Genomic DNA, 17,176 nt, shown 5'->3' on the forward strand with positions numbered 1-17,176 from the left:
ATATTATCTGCGGTTTCACATATCCAAATAAAATCCTAGAATGGACACAGAGACAGACAGGCCATACCCTTTTTGTTATCATTTCTCACTTTAAAACCTTGTGCATAAAGAAAAGATCTGCTGCTGGGAACCAGAGAATCAAATAAATGCCCTGCCAAGCATTTCAATATTGTTCCTAAAAGTGTCCTTTACAAATTTTACATTAAGTCCTGTTGAGTTCAACTCTGGGAGTTGGTGCTCATCTCCATTTCTAATCTGAAGATCTGGCATTGTCCATAGACCGCTTTGAGTCCCCCCAGGGATGAGAAAGGCGGTATAGAAATACTGTAAATAAATAAATAAATATTAGACACCTAAGGTAATGTGGCTGGCATGACTGCATGGAACGCCGTTACCTTCCCACCGGAGCGGTACCTATTGATTTACTCACATTTGCATGTTTTTGAACTGCTAGGCTGGCAGAAGCTGGGGCTAACAGCCGGGAGCTCACGCCACTCCCCGGATTAAAATCTACGACCTTTTGATCAGCAGGTTCAGCAGCTGAGCGGTTTAACCCACTATGCCACTGGGGGCCCTTTAAAAAAACTCTAAAATCAAGACAGCAAATAAAGAACAATATTCAGAAAAGAGGGGAATTCCAGACAGGAAACAATCAGTCTAACTACACAGATATCTATAAGTACAATGTAAATACACAAATGTCCTGTTGCTATAAACTTCAGCAAAAGTATGGAAGTGAGTATGTTATCTTGTTAAATTGTATATAATGTATTATATTGCAACTGGGTGCTGGTAGCATATCTATTATTTTGTCCTCTTCAAGTTTAGTTTATAAAGCCTTAGAAGATATTATTTCAAACGATTGAAGAAACCTTGAAAGAAACCTGAAGAAGGGAATACTCCTCGTGAAACAAAGACAATAAATACCCGGAAATCCTTGTAGTATTCCCAAGACTTTTAATCTCAACTTGAACTCATATGGGATTATTTCGGATATGTTAAAGTTTGTCCACACGACTTTTGGAAGATCCGACTAATTATTTGAAAACATGAATATTATGTTTGCTACGCCATTGTAAATAGTCCCATCGCATTTGTATGTCCCTATGCTTGTGTACTATACGAATTAATTGAGTATTCTCAAGATTAATTGAATTTATACTTTTGCTGACGTTTATATTTATACTTTTGCTGATATTTATAGCAACAGGACATTTGGTATTTACATAGGAAACAATCAGGGCCAGCTCACACCTACCAACAAATGATTCCCCAGGCAGGACGCAGCCAGGCTTTGAAGCTGCAAGGCTATTAAATGCTAATCAAGGTTGTCAATTGCAACATTCACACTTGTCTCAAACAGACAAGAGTTCTTTCTCCCATCCTGGACTTACCGCAGATATAGAAACCCCACTTGCTTAGTTTCCAACCAACCTCACAACCTCTGAGATGGGCCAAAACTAACAAAATGAAGTTCAACAGGGAAAAATGCAAGATACTCCACTTTGGCAGGAAAAACGAAATGCAAAGATACAGAATGGGGGATGATGCCTGGCTCGAGAGCAGTATGTGTGAAAAAGATCTGGGAGTCCTCGTGGACAACAAGTTAAACATGAGCCAACAATGTGATGTGGCAGCAAAAAAAGCCAATGGGATTTTGGCCTGCATCAACAGGAGCATAGTGTCTAGATCCAGGGAAGTAATGCTACCCCTCTATTCCTCCTTGGTTAGACCACACCTGGAATATTCTGTGCAATTCTGGGAACCACAGTTGAAGAGAGATGTTGACAAGCTGGAATGTGTCCAGGGGAGGGCAACTAAAACGATCAAGGTTCTGGAGAACAAGCCTTATGAGGAGCGGCTTAAGGAGCTGGGCATGTTTAGCCTGAAGAAGAGAAGGCTGAGAGGAGATATGATACCCATGTATAAATATGTGAGAGGAAGCCACAGGGAGGAGGGAGCAAACTTGTTTTCTTCTTCCCTGGAGACTAGGACACGGAACAATGGCTTCAAACTACAAGAGAGGAGATTCCATCTGAACATGAGGAAGAACTTCCTGACTGTGAGAGCCGTTCAGCAGTGGAACTCTCTGCCCCGGAGTGTGGTGGAGGCTCCTTCTTTGGAAGTTTTTAAACAGAGGCTAGATGGCCATCTGTCAGGGGTGCTTTGAATGCAATATTCCTGCTTCTTGGCAGGGGGCTGGACTGGATGGCCCATGAGGTCTCTTCCACCTCTATGATTCTATGATTCCCAGGATGTGGACGAAAGTTCAGGAGAGAATGCTTCTGGAACATGGCCATACCACTCACAGCAACCCAGTGATTCTGGCTATGGAAGCCTTGGACAACATAAGAGATCCAAATGACTGGGAAGGGAAGCTGCGCGTCGCGGCCACTAGGGGCGCTATACTGACTGCCTTTCCAAGGAGGCCGAGTGGCCTGGCTTCCCGGGAGGAAGACACCTCGAAGGGGATCCTTCCATGTGGCTCCTCCGCCTGGCCGCGGGGGCTGAAGCCGCCTTTCCCACCTCCTATTCCTCTTTCTCGCAGGGGGCGAGCCCGCTTCTCCAGGCCGCAGGCGCCACAACCTTCCGGGGCGCCTCCTTCCTCGGCTTGGGCCTTTCCCCGGCCCCGCGCCCTTGCTGGAGGGCTCTGCACTGCTCCAAGGCCGCGCTTGCCGGCTCCAGGAACCCGCTCATGAAGTTCATCTCCAAGAAAAAGTAAGCGCCTTGGCTCTCCCTTCCCTTCCATCCCCAAAGACACAGCCCCAAGGTCTGTCTACACTGGGCAGTTAATGCACTTCGATGCCTCTTTCACCGCCATGGTGATGGAATTCTTTTTTGGGCAGAGATACTGCAAAATTACAACTATATTGGACCTCATCACACTCTAGAGCAGGCTTGGGCAAACTTCGGCCCTCCAGGTGTTTTGGACTCCAACTCCCACAATTCCTAACAGCCTACCGGCTGTTCCTAACACAAGAGATCCGGCTGTTAGGAATTGTGGGAGTTGGAGTCCAAAACACCTGGAGGGCCGAAGTTTGCCCAGGCCTGCTCTAGAGTGTAGGTGACAGATTTGGACATTCCTGTTCAGCAGTGGAACTCTCTGCCTCAGAGTGTGGTGGAAGCTCCTTCTTTGGAAGCTTTTAAACAGTGGCTGAATGACCATCTGTCAGGGGTGCTTTGATTGTGCTTTTCCTGCATGGCAGAGGGTTGGACTAGATGGGCAATGTGGTCTCTTCCAACTCCTATGATTTTGTGATCTATACTGTCCTATGATGCAACTTGAAACTGCATTATATGGCCAGTGTAGACTCATATGATGCAGTTCAATGTTCGGAATTGTAGGAGTTGGAGTTCAAAGCATCTGGAGGGCCAAAGTTTGCCCATGTCTGGTCTATACTGACCAAATAATACAGTTTCAAGCTGCATCATATGGCAGTGTAGATGGGATCTGGGAGTCCACTATACAATAATAATAATAATAATAATAATAATAATAATAATGAAGGTGATTAGCTAAACATTCACACCTAATTGCAGCAGGGAAGAGCTCCTTGCCCCACCCCAGCCACTCCACAGATATATAAACCCATTGTCCTAATTCCAACAGACCTCTACCTCTGAGGATGCTTGCCATAGATGCAGGCGAAACGTCAGGAGAAATGCCTCTAGAACATGGCCATATAGCCCGAAAAAACCCACAAGAACTGATTATTATTATTATTATTATTTATTTATACCCCGCTGCCATCTCCCCAAGGGACTTGCTGCAGCTTACATGAGGCCAAGCCCACAGTACATCAATACAAAACAATATAGATCACATAAACAAAAAATAAACAATAAACAATAACAGTAATACACAAGCATTTAAAAAACTATGGCCGGGCCAAATGTAATAATTTAAGATTTAAAAAATAATGCTGGGCATGAACAAGGTAGGATATAACTGAGAGATGAGGGAACACAGTCCTAAATCCATAGTATAGTGCATTTTGAGGGCATATTGCTGAGAGTTTTTCTTATTCTGGGAAGGCACACTGGAACAACAGCGTTTTCAGGCTCCTCCTAAAGAGTGCTAGAGTTGGGGCATGTCTGATGTCCTTGGGAAGTGAGTTCCAGAGTCGGGGGGCTACCACCGAGAAGGCCCTTTCCCTCATCCCCACCAATTGTGCCTGCGAAGGAGGTGGGAGCGCGAGAAGGGCCTCTCCAGATGATCGAAGAGATCGTGTGGGTTCGTACACAGAAATGCGGTCACGCATAGAGAGAAACAGAACGAATGAGATCCCTTGGAGATGGGACCCAAGTCTAAACACAACATCCTTTTTGTTTCTTATATACCTCATAGTCCAAAGTTAAAACTATACACAATATTTTGCATAATTTTGTCCATGAAGCAAAGTGTGGCTACATTGAACCATTAAAAGGCAAAGTTGTCACTATCTCAGGCACTCAGTTAGATAATTGTGTATTTCCATTTTTAAGATTCCAGAGAAGGGATACTTTATTGATACTTTGGATTTAGGATTTCCAAACAAGGCATGTTCAGCCTATATAATCATGGGGTGCATTAATGGAAACAGTTGGGCGAGCGGGCTTATTAACAAAAGACCCTCCTCATAAATGTATAGCAGAATTAACTTATCAGCAGCAGCATGACCCAGCTCCAGTAGCCCAAAGTAATAAAAAGAACAAAAACACACAGATCAATGTTATCTCTTCCATAGGAGGCTTTTCTTTAAGGCAAAATAATATGGTTGCGCTATTTACAAAAATGAGGTTTCCATAAAACAAATAAAGTTCAACCTTCACACTGGAGCTTTACACATGAGGCCTTCTTATACCGAGGCCTACCTCACACTGAGACCTCTCAGGCCTACCTCACACAGAGGCTTCTCTCACAGACTAAGGCCTACCTCACACTGCGAGGCATTCCCTCACAGACTACAGACTACATCACACTGCAAGGCCTTCTCTCACAGACTACAGCCTACCTCAACTAATATAACCCAGAATATCAAGGCAGAAAATACCACAATATCTGCTTTGAACTGAGTTATCTGAGTCCACACTGCCATATATACTAGTCCAAAGCAGATAAAATGGGATTTTATTCAGCTTTTGTGGAAGGGGCGAGAATAGTTTTCATGAAAAAGATGTTACTTTAAGAGGGGATGGGTTCTCTTTCATTAGAAATATTTAAGCAAATGCTAAATTGTTGTCTGTTCTAAAATAATATTTAATATGGATTTTATGGAGCAAAAGCATACACACATAGGACACTGTTTATTTTTTCAACTGCTAAATGAATACCAAGAGTGAGTCCTTGGTATACACTGGGGTTTGGTTCAGGAATGCCAAAATCCATAGGTGCTCAAATCCTATTAAATGCAATGGCATATTAAAATAGTGCTCATATTAGTGTACATATTTTTAAGCCATAGATGATTGGATCAATGGATGCCAAATCCATAGCTACAAAATACCAACTGCAATATAAATATATGTTTTCTTTTTTTCCCTAAAGGGGAAAGAAGAAGTTTTGGTATGAAAGTCCTGCTCTAAGCTCTCACCTGGTAAGCCTTTTTAATTTGAAACATTCCTCTTATTCTGTCAGTGTGCTGTTATTGATGGCTGCAGTGTTTGCAGTTCCTTTTTGTTGATACTTGTGTATTTTTAGTGTTTTATTTAAATCCCTAAACAGAAGAATCATAATGGAAAGTGAAAAACTTACGATTGCCATAGTCATAAAAACTGTGACTCAAGGAGATTTACAAATTAAAATAAATACAACATAGTCACAAAATAAAAAATATGTCAACATTAAAATAGAATTATTATTATTTTATTATTATTTATTTACCGTACAGTATATACTCAAGTATAAACCAGGGTTTTCAGCTCTTTTTTGACTCGAGTATAATTTATTATTATAATAAATATTAATAATTTATTATTTTACTTAGTTATTATTATTATTATTATTATTATTATTACATTTACATTATTTTACTCTTATTATTACATTTATTATTTTTCTCTATTATTGTTATTACATTTATTATTTTATTCTATTTATTATTGTTATTGCATTTATTTTACTGTATTATTACTGTTATTATTACATTTCCACTATTTTACTCTATTATTATTATTATTATTATTATTATTACATTTATTATTTCACTCTATTATTATTACTACATTTCAATTATTTTACTCTCTTTATTATTATTGGAAGGATACGTAAACACATTTACGTTGAAAAAGGTTAGAATAATGGTCTAATCAGAGTTGGACAATCTTATCTTAAATTACAGTTTTATGTAAATATTCAAAAACATTTAACCTACTGATGCCTCAGTTAATGTAATGTTATTGGTATCTATTTTTATTTTGAAATGTATCAGTAGCTGCTGCATTTCCCACTTTGGCTTATGCTCGAGTCAATATTTACCCAGGTTTTGTTGTAAAATTAGGTGCCTCGGCTTATATTCAGGTTGGCTTATACTTGAGTATATACGAGTATTTATTTTTATCCCGCTTTTCTCCCATGGGTGGGACTCAAAGCAGATTACAGCTATCCCTCCACATAGTATGTAGGAGATTTGTTTATTTATGGGTACAAAAAATAGATTTTTTTTGCAGTTTTCCACTTTCAGAGGGGCCCTTAGCCCCTAACCCCAGTTAAACCATTAACAACTCTACACATAATTCTGAAATGCAATTCGGATGCTAAAAAGCCATTTTTAAAACACTGTAATTTAAACTCTTAAAAGTCACTCTCAAAAGTCATTCCCTTAAATCTTCAATTCTCAAAAGCCTATTGCATGTTTCAGTTATTTGCCAACAGATTAAGATGTTATTTTTCCTCCATAGGGAGTTCTATGCCATTGAGAAGGCACTCTCAGACTTCAAAGTTGAGTGTCTTTTTTATCTGGAATTCAAAAATCCAAAAATACTCCTAAATTGTCAACATTTTTGTGTGTGATAAGACAGGAATGTCCTATCTAATTTGAGCTGTAATTTATATTTTCGTTGAAGCCTTTCAAGAGATAAGGCTCAAGCTAGTTCAGCCAAATAATTTGTGTATGATGTTGGGGAGAGGATAAATTCCATTATGTAACAAAATTTGGGGAAAAAATCTGTTTCTAGTTTGAAAGTGTTATTTTCTGTTTAATTGTGCAGTACTTACTTTGAAAGTAGTTGTTATACTCCAGAAACTTGGTTTTTCTGGCTGCCACAAACTTTGTTGAATTGCCCGAGACTGTGATATTCATTGAAAAACTACAGCAAAATGTGCAGCAGGATGTCTCTCAAAAACAAAGTTTTGGCAATTTAATACACTTTTCCCATGTTTTTATGATATAACGAATTAGGAAATGACATTTATAACCTAGGAACAAAATCATGTTACATAGCGTTCTCATTTCCTTTTGTAGAAGGCAAAAGCAGGAAGTCTCATCATTTTCTTTTATCCTTTTATTCATGAGAGATCTCAAGAGAAGGACAATTGTCATTGGCAGTTTTGTGAGCTTTTCAGAATGCTTCCCAGTACTGAAAAATTTCCTAACACTTATCTTCATGGCAGGAGATGCTTCACATTCATTATTATGTGTTGATTTTACTGCTATTTAAAGCACATGAGAGGAGTGATAGTGGGAATAATAATAATAAATGATAATAATAATAATAATAATAATAATAATAAACCTTACTCAGATCTGGACACATTATTCACCAATATATCACACAGTCCTAGACGCTTGGAAAGTGTCCAATGTGTGATCCAATACAACAGCCAGCATAGTGATCTTGTTTGCTGTGTACTAATTTTTTGTTGCATTTCAAATATTTATAATAATAATAATAAAATAATAATAATAATAATTATTATTATTATTATTGATGTCACCATACCAGGTGACAGTCGCATTGAGGAAAAACAACAGGAAAAACTCAGCTGTTATCAGGACCTTAAAATCGAACTGCAAAAGCTCTGAAATAAACCAGTACAGGTGATCCTAGTGGTCATTGGTACATTGGGTGCCGTGCCAAAAGATTTCAGTCGGCATTTGTAAACAATAAACATTGACAAAATCACTATCTGTCAACTGCAAAAGGCCACCTTACTTGGATCTGCGCGCATCATTTGAAAATACATCACACAGTCCTAGACGCTTGGGAAGTGTTCGACTTGTGATTTTGTGATAGAAATCCAGCATTTGCTGTGACACGTTGTGTTTTTGTGTCAGTATAATAATAATAATATTTATAACCCGCCCAATCTCCCTGGGGGGGACACTCAGGGTGGTTTCCAGTAAAAGTAACAAAGTAGCAAACATCCAATGCCGAAAACAATTAATAAATCAAAACAGTGGATAAAACAATCTATATATATAAATTTGTTAGGGGCATCCAACGAGGAAACAAAACTCAAAAACCCCCCAACGAAACTGTACCAAAATTGCCATGCCCATAACACAACCCACAAGGTACAAACATATCTACTCAAAATGAAAAACAACACAACAACACACTCACAAAACGGCAAAACAACAAAACTCAAAAAACCCCAACGAAACTTAACCAAAATTGCCATGCCCATAACACAACCCACAAGGTACAAACATATCTACTCAAAATGAAAAACAACACAACAACACACTCACAAAACGGCAAAACAACAAAACTCAAAAAACCCCAACGAAACTGTACCAAAATTGCCATGCCCATAACACAACCCACAAGGTACAAACATATCTACTCAAAATGAAAAACAACACAACAACACACTCACAAAACGGCAAATCAACAAAACTCACAACCCCCCCAATGAAACTTAACCAAAATTCCCATGCCCATAACACAACCCATAAGGTACAAACATATCTACTCAAAATGAAAAATAACACAACAACACACTCACAAAACAGCAAAACAACTGAGCATGCGCATTGGTGCCCAGCCGCAAGTTCCCTGGCGCGCGCACACAGTTCCCTCTGCGGAAGCCATGCCCACTCCAAGCCCCGCCGCGTCGCTTCCCGCACACCCCCCCCCGCCGCACGCACACACACAACCCCACGCTCCATCACTCCCCCCGCCGCACACACACACGCAACCCCACGCTCCATCACTCCCCCCACCGCCACACACACACGCGCAACCCCACTCCCCCCCGCTGCCGCACACACACACGCAACCCCACGCTCCATCACTCCCCCCGCTGCCGCACACACACACACACAACCTCACGCTCCATCACTCGCCTGCCCCAATCTTACCTCCTTTTACTTCACGCCACCTCCAAATCCCACCCCACCCCGCCCCTTCCCACCCTGTCAAAATCCAGGAAAGACAGGAAGGAAGGAAAGAAGGAAGAAAGAGAAAGGGAGATAAAGGAAAAGGGGGAAGGAAGGAAAGTTAGAGAAAGAAGGAAGAAGAAAAGGAAAGAAAAGGAAAGATGGAAGGAAAGAAAAGAGAGACAGCAGAAGAGAAAGAAAAAGGGGGAAGGAAGGAAAGAGGTAGAGAAGGAAGAAATGAGAGACAGAGGGAGGGAAAGAAAAAGGGGGAAGGAAGGAAGGAGAGAAGGAAAGAAAAAAGGGAATGAAAGAAGGAAAGAGGGAGTGAAGGAAGGGGGAAGATGTAGAGAAAGAGGGAGGGAAGGAAAGAAGGAAAGAGAGAAGGAAGAAAAGAGACCAGAAGAGAAAGAAAAAGGGGGAAGGAAGGAAGGAGAGAAGGAAAGAAAAAAGGGAATGAAGGAAGGAAAGAGGGAGTGAAGGAAGGGGGAAGATGTAGAGAAAGAGGGAGGGAAGGAAAGAAGGAAAGAGAGAAGGAAGGAAAGAGGCCAGAAGAGAAAGAAAAAGGGGGAAGGAAGGAGATAGAGAAGGAAGAGGAGAAGGAAAGATGGGAGGGAAGGAAGGAAGGAGGGAAAGAAGGAGAGAAAGAGGGAAGGTTGGTCACAGCAACGCGTGGCGGGTAAAGGTTGTTATTTCTATGATTATGATGATGCTATTCTTCCTCTGAGACCCTTTTAGGGGGAATGGGAGAGGTGTCAGGTCCCAGAGGCAATGCATTGCATTATTGTTATTGTTATGATGGTGGTGAAATAAAAGGAAATAAAAAGCGAAAGAAGGAAGCAAACAGGGAGGGAAGAAAGGCAAAGGAAGAAAGGGGGAGGGAATGAAGGAAAGAGAGAAGGATGAAACCAAGTAGTGAAAGAAAGAAAGAGGTAGAGAAGGAAGAAAGGAGAGAAAGGGGGAGGAAAAGGGGTAAGGAATAGGTAGGGACCTCTCTTTCATAATAGTCCAGATATCTACCTCAACTTTGATAAGTTTTACTATAGGCCACAGCAACGCGTGGCAGGGCACAGCTAGTATCAATATAAAATAATAAACCTAATAAAAATAACAAAAAAATTAGCTTAAATAAACATAGTATAACACATCACACCCATTTACCACATGATAAACTCTTAAAAATTAGACCAGTGGTTCTCAACCTGTGGGTCCCCAGGTGTTTTGGCCTACCACTCCCTGAAATCCCAGCCAGTTTACCAGGATTTAGGATTTCTGGGAGTTGAAGGCCAAAACATCTGGGAACCCACAGGTTGAGAACCACTGAATTAGGCTAAAAAGGCATTAAAAGCTGATGAGTCAAACTTGACTTCAAAATACAGCCTTTCTCCTTGTCATGAGTTTGGTCCTGCTTGTGGTGCAATCTTCTTTTCTACTGTTGCCTTTTTGTTTTAAAGACACCAAAGCCATCCAGTTTGGCAAACACGTTAAAGCTTGCTCCGCCAAAGTTTAAGAAAGAAGATAGCACACGGAAAAAGATGCTGAACGTCTTGTTATTTAAAGCTGTGAGAGGCGTCTTGAGTACTTGTGATGCCGGCCAGGAAGTGTATGACCTCTGTGTGGAACTGTCCAAGGCAAGTATAAATAATATGAGCCCAGCAAAACCTTTCATATTGGAATGTTAGAGAAATCTTGTCTCATTTCTGCAAGCTTCCCTGCAAATAACCAGCAGTTTGTTATAGTTTGCCTGAGAGAGCCTCCACATAGTATTTTGGATTTATATAGCATTTCTTAGGCCAATTACTGAAGTGTTTAACTTTCAGTCCCTTAGTGGAAAAGGAGGAAAGGTTGTTGATCATATCTACATGTACTATTATTTCTCAAATTTTAGAATCTGGACAAATTTAATATATAAGTTCAGAAATCTGTACTGGGTGTACAATGTGATTTTTTTTTTTACTTAGAAGATAACTTTAATTTTTGAATATCCTCAGACATTTTAGGTGTTCTTTTGTTGAGCTAAGATCTGGATCACTTGAACAAATAGTTAAATGATGAATTTCCACTTACTGATGTCAGTGTGGTCAAGGCAAGAGTTGTGTGGCATCTTAAAAGCTAAAGAATTGTATTCGACATAAGTATTCATGGGCTAGCTTTGCAGTGTAAACTATGCAGTATACTATATATCCAAGGAGTGCAGTCATGGCAGTTAAAGTAGGATTATAATGGTCTGATTCCAACCTACCCCACTAGTTATTATTGTTCTTATGTTTGTTTGTATTAAACCTTTTATTCAGTAATGTAAGGGCATTCTTACTATTTGTAATTGAATTGATCTGTCTAGATCAGTAGTTCTCAATTTGTGGGTCCCCAAGTGTTTTGGCCTACAACTCCCAGAAATCCCAGCCAGTTTACCAGCCAAAAGGCCAAAACAATTGGGAACCCACAGGTTGAGAACCACTGATCTAGATAATAATGGTCTCCTTTTCCACATCTGTTTGTCATAAGATTTTCAAATTTCCTTCAAAATACTTTTTTACCCTGTAGAATGTGTATTTTATACCTGGTATCTTTTGATATTCTTTAGGCATCTCTCACATCAGATTTTTCAATATGCCGAATATATTGGAGGACTACTGGCAACATAGAGCAGGATGATTATATCGAGAAGGTTCTGCAGAAGAGTGCTCCACGTATAAGGTAATACTGTGATGTATTTAGAGGAGGACAAATACTGTAATCACAGGACCAGTAGCTTCAGTTTCATCTGACAAAATATGCCATGTCTCAGAATTTTCTTGGCCCCCCCAAGGAAGTATAATGTATGTTTTCTACAGATGTTACAATAGAATTGCCCTGGAAAACTTAGAAAATTCCTAGAGAATGGCTCTGCGTCACACTTAAAGGACTCCAGATAATTGTTTGACACATTATTTAGATGTTGTAGTTGTTGGAGATAGCAACCTTCTCAAGCCTCCTCTATTTAATATTTTGTCTGTTTATAATGTGTCGTGTATTTTCTGAAGTGCATGTATTACTTTGGTTTACAGTTTTTTTAGCTCTATGTACTTGAGGCAGTGGGAGGGGCTGCATACCATGTGACTGGTTCAGTGACTATTTACAATGCAGTTTAAAAGGATGACGGTTGAGGAATGACAGTTGAGGCTTGAGTCAGTTCGAGTACAGAAGCCAGTGTAGGAAGCTAGAAAACTGTTGAGGCTTGAATCTGTTTGAGTACAAAAGTCAGTGTAGGAAGTTAGAAAACCATTGAGTCTTGAGTCCCATGGAAGTAGACTGTCATGAAAGATAACTATACAGAGCAATATAGTTTTGAAGAGACTGATAAAGACTATAAGTTAAAGATACAAACTGAAAAGTTTAACCTGACAAGAAATGTACCTGTATATTTAAATACATGAAGTTATGAGTAAAACAAACAGGTTATTTTAAAGAAGTCTATTTGAATCTTTTCAGCTGAGAACATTGAACAGAAACAAGATATTTACGTGCCCAGTAATTATCCATTACCCAATAAACTAAAGGAACACTTCTAAAACTCTGCTACCCAATAGGTTATGATCCTAACAGGTCATAATCCTTATCTGCCTTTGTAAATGATAACATTGCCAGGCATGTGTAACATGGTCGCTGACTTTAAATATGGTCATTGTAATGATGATTATATTTTTTTACAGGCACCTTCTGATCACACATCAAGTCATGGGAAATGTTCCTTCAATAGTCTTTGTTAGAGATAAGGCAGATGCTATTGTAAGAGAGGTAAGGAAGAAAGTACATAAATATTTTCTTTTTTTTATTTAATTGTGGATCCAGCTGCAGTTTGTCTCATCCTCCCATTCTACATACCAGTCTCCTAGCAAATACCATTGCAAGATGCATCCACTATTTGTTTAAAAAAAAAAACATGAAGCCATGCTTGTTGGGCCTTGTAAAAAAAGTATTGTCAAATTGTTCTGCTCATGCATTCAGCTCTGTTCTTCCACCAAGTATTATCAAACAATCTTTTGGATTAGGGAGCTAAAGCAAATGTTGCATCTCATATGTATATATGGAATAGTGTTTTGCCCATGCTCTGAATTGGGATCTGAACCTGGTCAAAATGCAATAAAAATAAAATAAAAGGGTGAAAGTTTAAATCTGGAGATGTACAAAAATACAGTGGTAAAGACAGTTCTAAAAAGGTTTTTTACAATCTAGTCCTGTAAGCATCTACTCAGGCATTGGGTTCCATTGAATTTATTACCATATAACATTGCAACATGTTTATATTTTGTGTGGTTTTGTTCTGCTTTTCCAAGCAATGTATTTTAAATATTTTAATCCTGCTTGCTGTGAAAACAAATATTCCTTACCTGACAGGAGTATGGTTTTGGAGGAGCCTCCAGAACTATCTGTTGCTAGAGAATAGAGCAGTGGTTCCCAACCTTTGGTCCTTTGAGTGTTTGGACTTTCAGTCCCAGCAGCCCTAGCCAGCTTGGCCAAATGTCAGGAATTCTGGGAACTGAAGTGCAAAACATCTGAAAGATCAAAGGTTGGGAAACACTGGAATAGAAGGAAGGGGCAAAAGCATATTTTAAAGCCTTTAAAACCCTAAGAAAATTATGGGACTGCCATAAGTCAGCAGGTGACTTGAAGGCACCTTTATGCATACACACTTAATATCATTTTGTAAAAAATGCAACATATATGGAAGAATATTCTGCTGTGAAAGATGTTTTGCTCACAGCATTCTATTCCTACAGAATGCATATTCAAAAGTAGAACATGCACAGTAGTTGAGACATCAAAGTGATTTCCTTGCAGAATGGATTTGAATTCAAGTTTACGTTTTGAGGTGGTTTCTTAATGCTATTTAAATATACTTCCTTACAGATTGAGCGGCTGTTGGCAACTGCTGATATGGGGCCAGAAGAAGGAGATGTTGAATTGGTTCTTAGTGATATCAGGTAAATGATCAGAGCCCAGCATTGTACTGGTACTGTAGTGCGGTGCAACAGAGCTTCCATTCCCTCTTCTCCCTTGGACACTATTTTAAGTGGGGAAGGGAAGTTACATTTCCCTCAGTAGACTCCCCATGCTCTCCTTCTAGTGAAGGAGGACTTGACAGTTGGAGTGCTCTGCAGCATCTACAACAAGAGGGAGAGGATACTTGATCCTACTGGTGCCTCAGAAAGAAAAGAAGGAAATTTTTGAAGCCATACCTCCACTATGCCAAGGGCTGGCTCTCCACAGAGCTTGATATTTTGGAAAATGGTTAGCCAGGTGTAGAACTAGTGTGGGGATGTGTGGCTACATCAGCCTCATGCTTGGGACTCCATTGCCTTTCCTTTGAAGAGAGTGCGGTACAGGCATCATTTCAGTGTCATCCTCTTTTTGGGACAGCAGAGAAGAGTGGGCATTGCCAAATGCTCTTAAGTGTAGTAGGCATGCGTAGCAGAAAGATGAGTTTCAGGGTTCAGGGGGATTCATTTGCTACTCTGGGTACCCTATTGTCTAAGGCAGTTGCCTCATCTAACATAATCATAGAGCAGATATGGGAAAACATTCTAACCTGGGGGCTGCATGGTGGGCTGGAGCAGGGCGGGCAGCCCTGGAGGGAAAGGGTTCACCCCAAGTCCCCTCCCTGCCCTTTCCTCCTCTTCCCTTTCAGAGGCAGAAAAAGAAGGAAAGAGGGGGAAAGTTTGGATCCCAAAAGAGTTGGCTTTGGTCAGGGTGAGATGGTGGACAGGAAAGAAAAAGTGTTTCCATTAGACCCTACTTCTGATGTAGAATCCTAGAGCTGGAGGAGACCCCCAAGGGCCATCCAGTCTAACCCCCTGCCATGCAAGAAGGCACAATCAAAGCACTCCTGTTAGACGGCCTCTGTGGAAAAGCCTCCAGAGAAGGAGACCCCACCACACTCTGAGGAGGCCTATGCCACTCTCCAACAGCTCTTACTCTCAGGAAGTTCTTCCTAATCTTTTCAGTGGAATCTCTTTCCCTGCCATTTGAAACCATTGCTCCCTTGTGCCCTGGTCTCTAGAGCAGCAGAAAGTCAGTTCCCTCCTCCCTCCTCCTCCTCCGCCCCCCCCCCCCTCAACGGGACAACCTTTTAAATCTTGAAACATGGTTCTCATGTTCTCTCTCTACCTTTTCTTCTCCCAGCTAAACATCCCCCAGGAAGAAAGGAGGAAGGAAAAAGAGAAGGAAGAAAGAGAGGAAGAGAAGGGAGGGAGTGGAGGGAGGGAGAAAAGAGGGAAGGAAGGGCAAAAGGGAAGGAAGGAAGGAGAAAGAGAGGGGAAAGAGGAAGGAAAGAGGGAAGGAAGGGCAAAATGGTAGAAGGGAACGAAGGAGGGAGAAAAAGTGAGGGAAGGAAAGGAGGGAAGGAGGAAGGAAAGAGGGGGAAGGAAGGATAAGCTCGTGAGAGAGAAGAGGAGCTGAGAAAAGAATCCAAGAAGCCGCATCTGACCCCCGGGCTTGCCCATACCTGTAATAGAGCCATCCTTGTTTCTTTGGCCTCAAAAATGGCTGTGGAGTCCTTGCAGCCTGTGAAATCTGGCTTATGGGATGGTTGGGAACTGGAGTCATCCACCCCTGTTTCAGCTGTTCCATTAATGGAAGCCCAGTACTGGATACTGTCCACAAAGGTATACAGTGAATTAACAATGCTTTAGAAATGTAGTTTGCTTTCATGCTACCTTGGGTACCTAAATTGCCTTGGAGTAGACATATAACAAAACATATATAAATATAACAAAAATAGATAACATTTGGGGTTATAAAAAGGCCTCAGGGACTGCATGTGGCCCATGGACTGCACTTTGCTTTCTTCTGAATAGGTCCAGAATACGTCACAGGCTGTTCACACAATAGGATTTTCCTTCTTTCCAATGTAGCCCTCCATGTTTCTTGGAAGACCATTGGAAAAGAGCATGAGCTGCCCTTGGAGATAGGGGTTGGCAAAAACTAGGTGGAGATTAGGTTATGGTAATACTTCTTGTTTATTTTCTCCCTTTCTTGCAGTGAACAAAGCTCTACTGCGAATGACATGTACTTGGACTCCTCGGCTTCTTCTGTCCATACTAATCTGTTCGGAATTGACCATGAAGCATTAAATAAGCAAATACTTGAGTATAAAAGAATGAAAAAGGACCCAGAAATAGAAGGGATTGGGCTGTCAGAGCAACATCAGCAGCAGCTAGCTGAGATACGAAAGCAAAAGAAAATGAGATGGAAAAAAACCAAGAAACCCTTTGACGATGATATTACTCCTCAGAAATATCTAATGGACAAATACAGTGAAGCTTATTGGGATCATGAAGTTGCATCCTCACAGGAAAATCAACTGGAACATGAATCAGATGAAACTGATAATGAAGTGGAGATAGATAGCAGTACCACCAAGGTTAAGTAAGGATGAACACAACAGTGACTTAGTTTGTTGTCATCGTTCAGGTTAAGATTTGGAGGTCTGGAAGTATACTTTGAAATCACTCTTATTTCTGTTCCTCTTACCCATTTACTTCTTTTTCTTGTATGGATCGCAATAATTTGCAGTGATGTCCAAATAAGACAAACAACGACCAATGCAAAATATGATTTACCTGCAAACTAGGAGCAGACAACCTATGGTTCTTCCGATGTTGTGGGACTGCAATTCTCATTACCCCCTACAAACAGTGCTGGTGGTTTCGATCCCAACAATATTTGGAAGGTTGTACTTTCCCAGCCTTGCTCTAAACTGACAACTAAGCATGATTTGAAGAGAATTCCTGATTATGTCAAATAAAAGTTTGCGTTGAGAGGCTATAGCAAATTATTTCTTAATAAAACTAAGGGAGAAAAGAGCTGAGATTAATCCTGAGTTTACTGTGATTATT

At 40.5% G+C, this 17,176-nt stretch overlaps 1 protein-coding gene across 1 annotated transcript; it reads left to right on the forward strand.

Moving 5' to 3' along the window:
- The first annotated feature begins 2,418 nt into the window (after positions 1–2,418).
- On the forward strand, positions 2,419–17,152 carry RBFA (ribosome binding factor A). The gene is made up of 7 exons (XM_060774930.2): positions 2,419–2,718; positions 5,528–5,576; positions 10,754–10,930; positions 11,884–11,996; positions 12,992–13,076; positions 14,190–14,263; positions 16,320–17,152. Exons 1-7 carry the CDS (start codon positions 2,480–2,482, stop codon positions 16,708–16,710), a joined length of 1,128 nt encoding a protein of 375 aa, XP_060630913.2. The 5' UTR covers positions 2,419–2,479; the 3' UTR covers positions 16,711–17,152.
- Positions 17,153–17,176: the final 24 nt, after the last annotated feature.

This window comes from Anolis sagrei, chromosome 4 (genome assembly GCF_037176765.1).
Source record: "Anolis sagrei isolate rAnoSag1 chromosome 4, rAnoSag1.mat, whole genome shotgun sequence".
NCBI lineage: Eukaryota > Metazoa > Chordata > Lepidosauria > Squamata > Dactyloidae > Anolis > Anolis sagrei.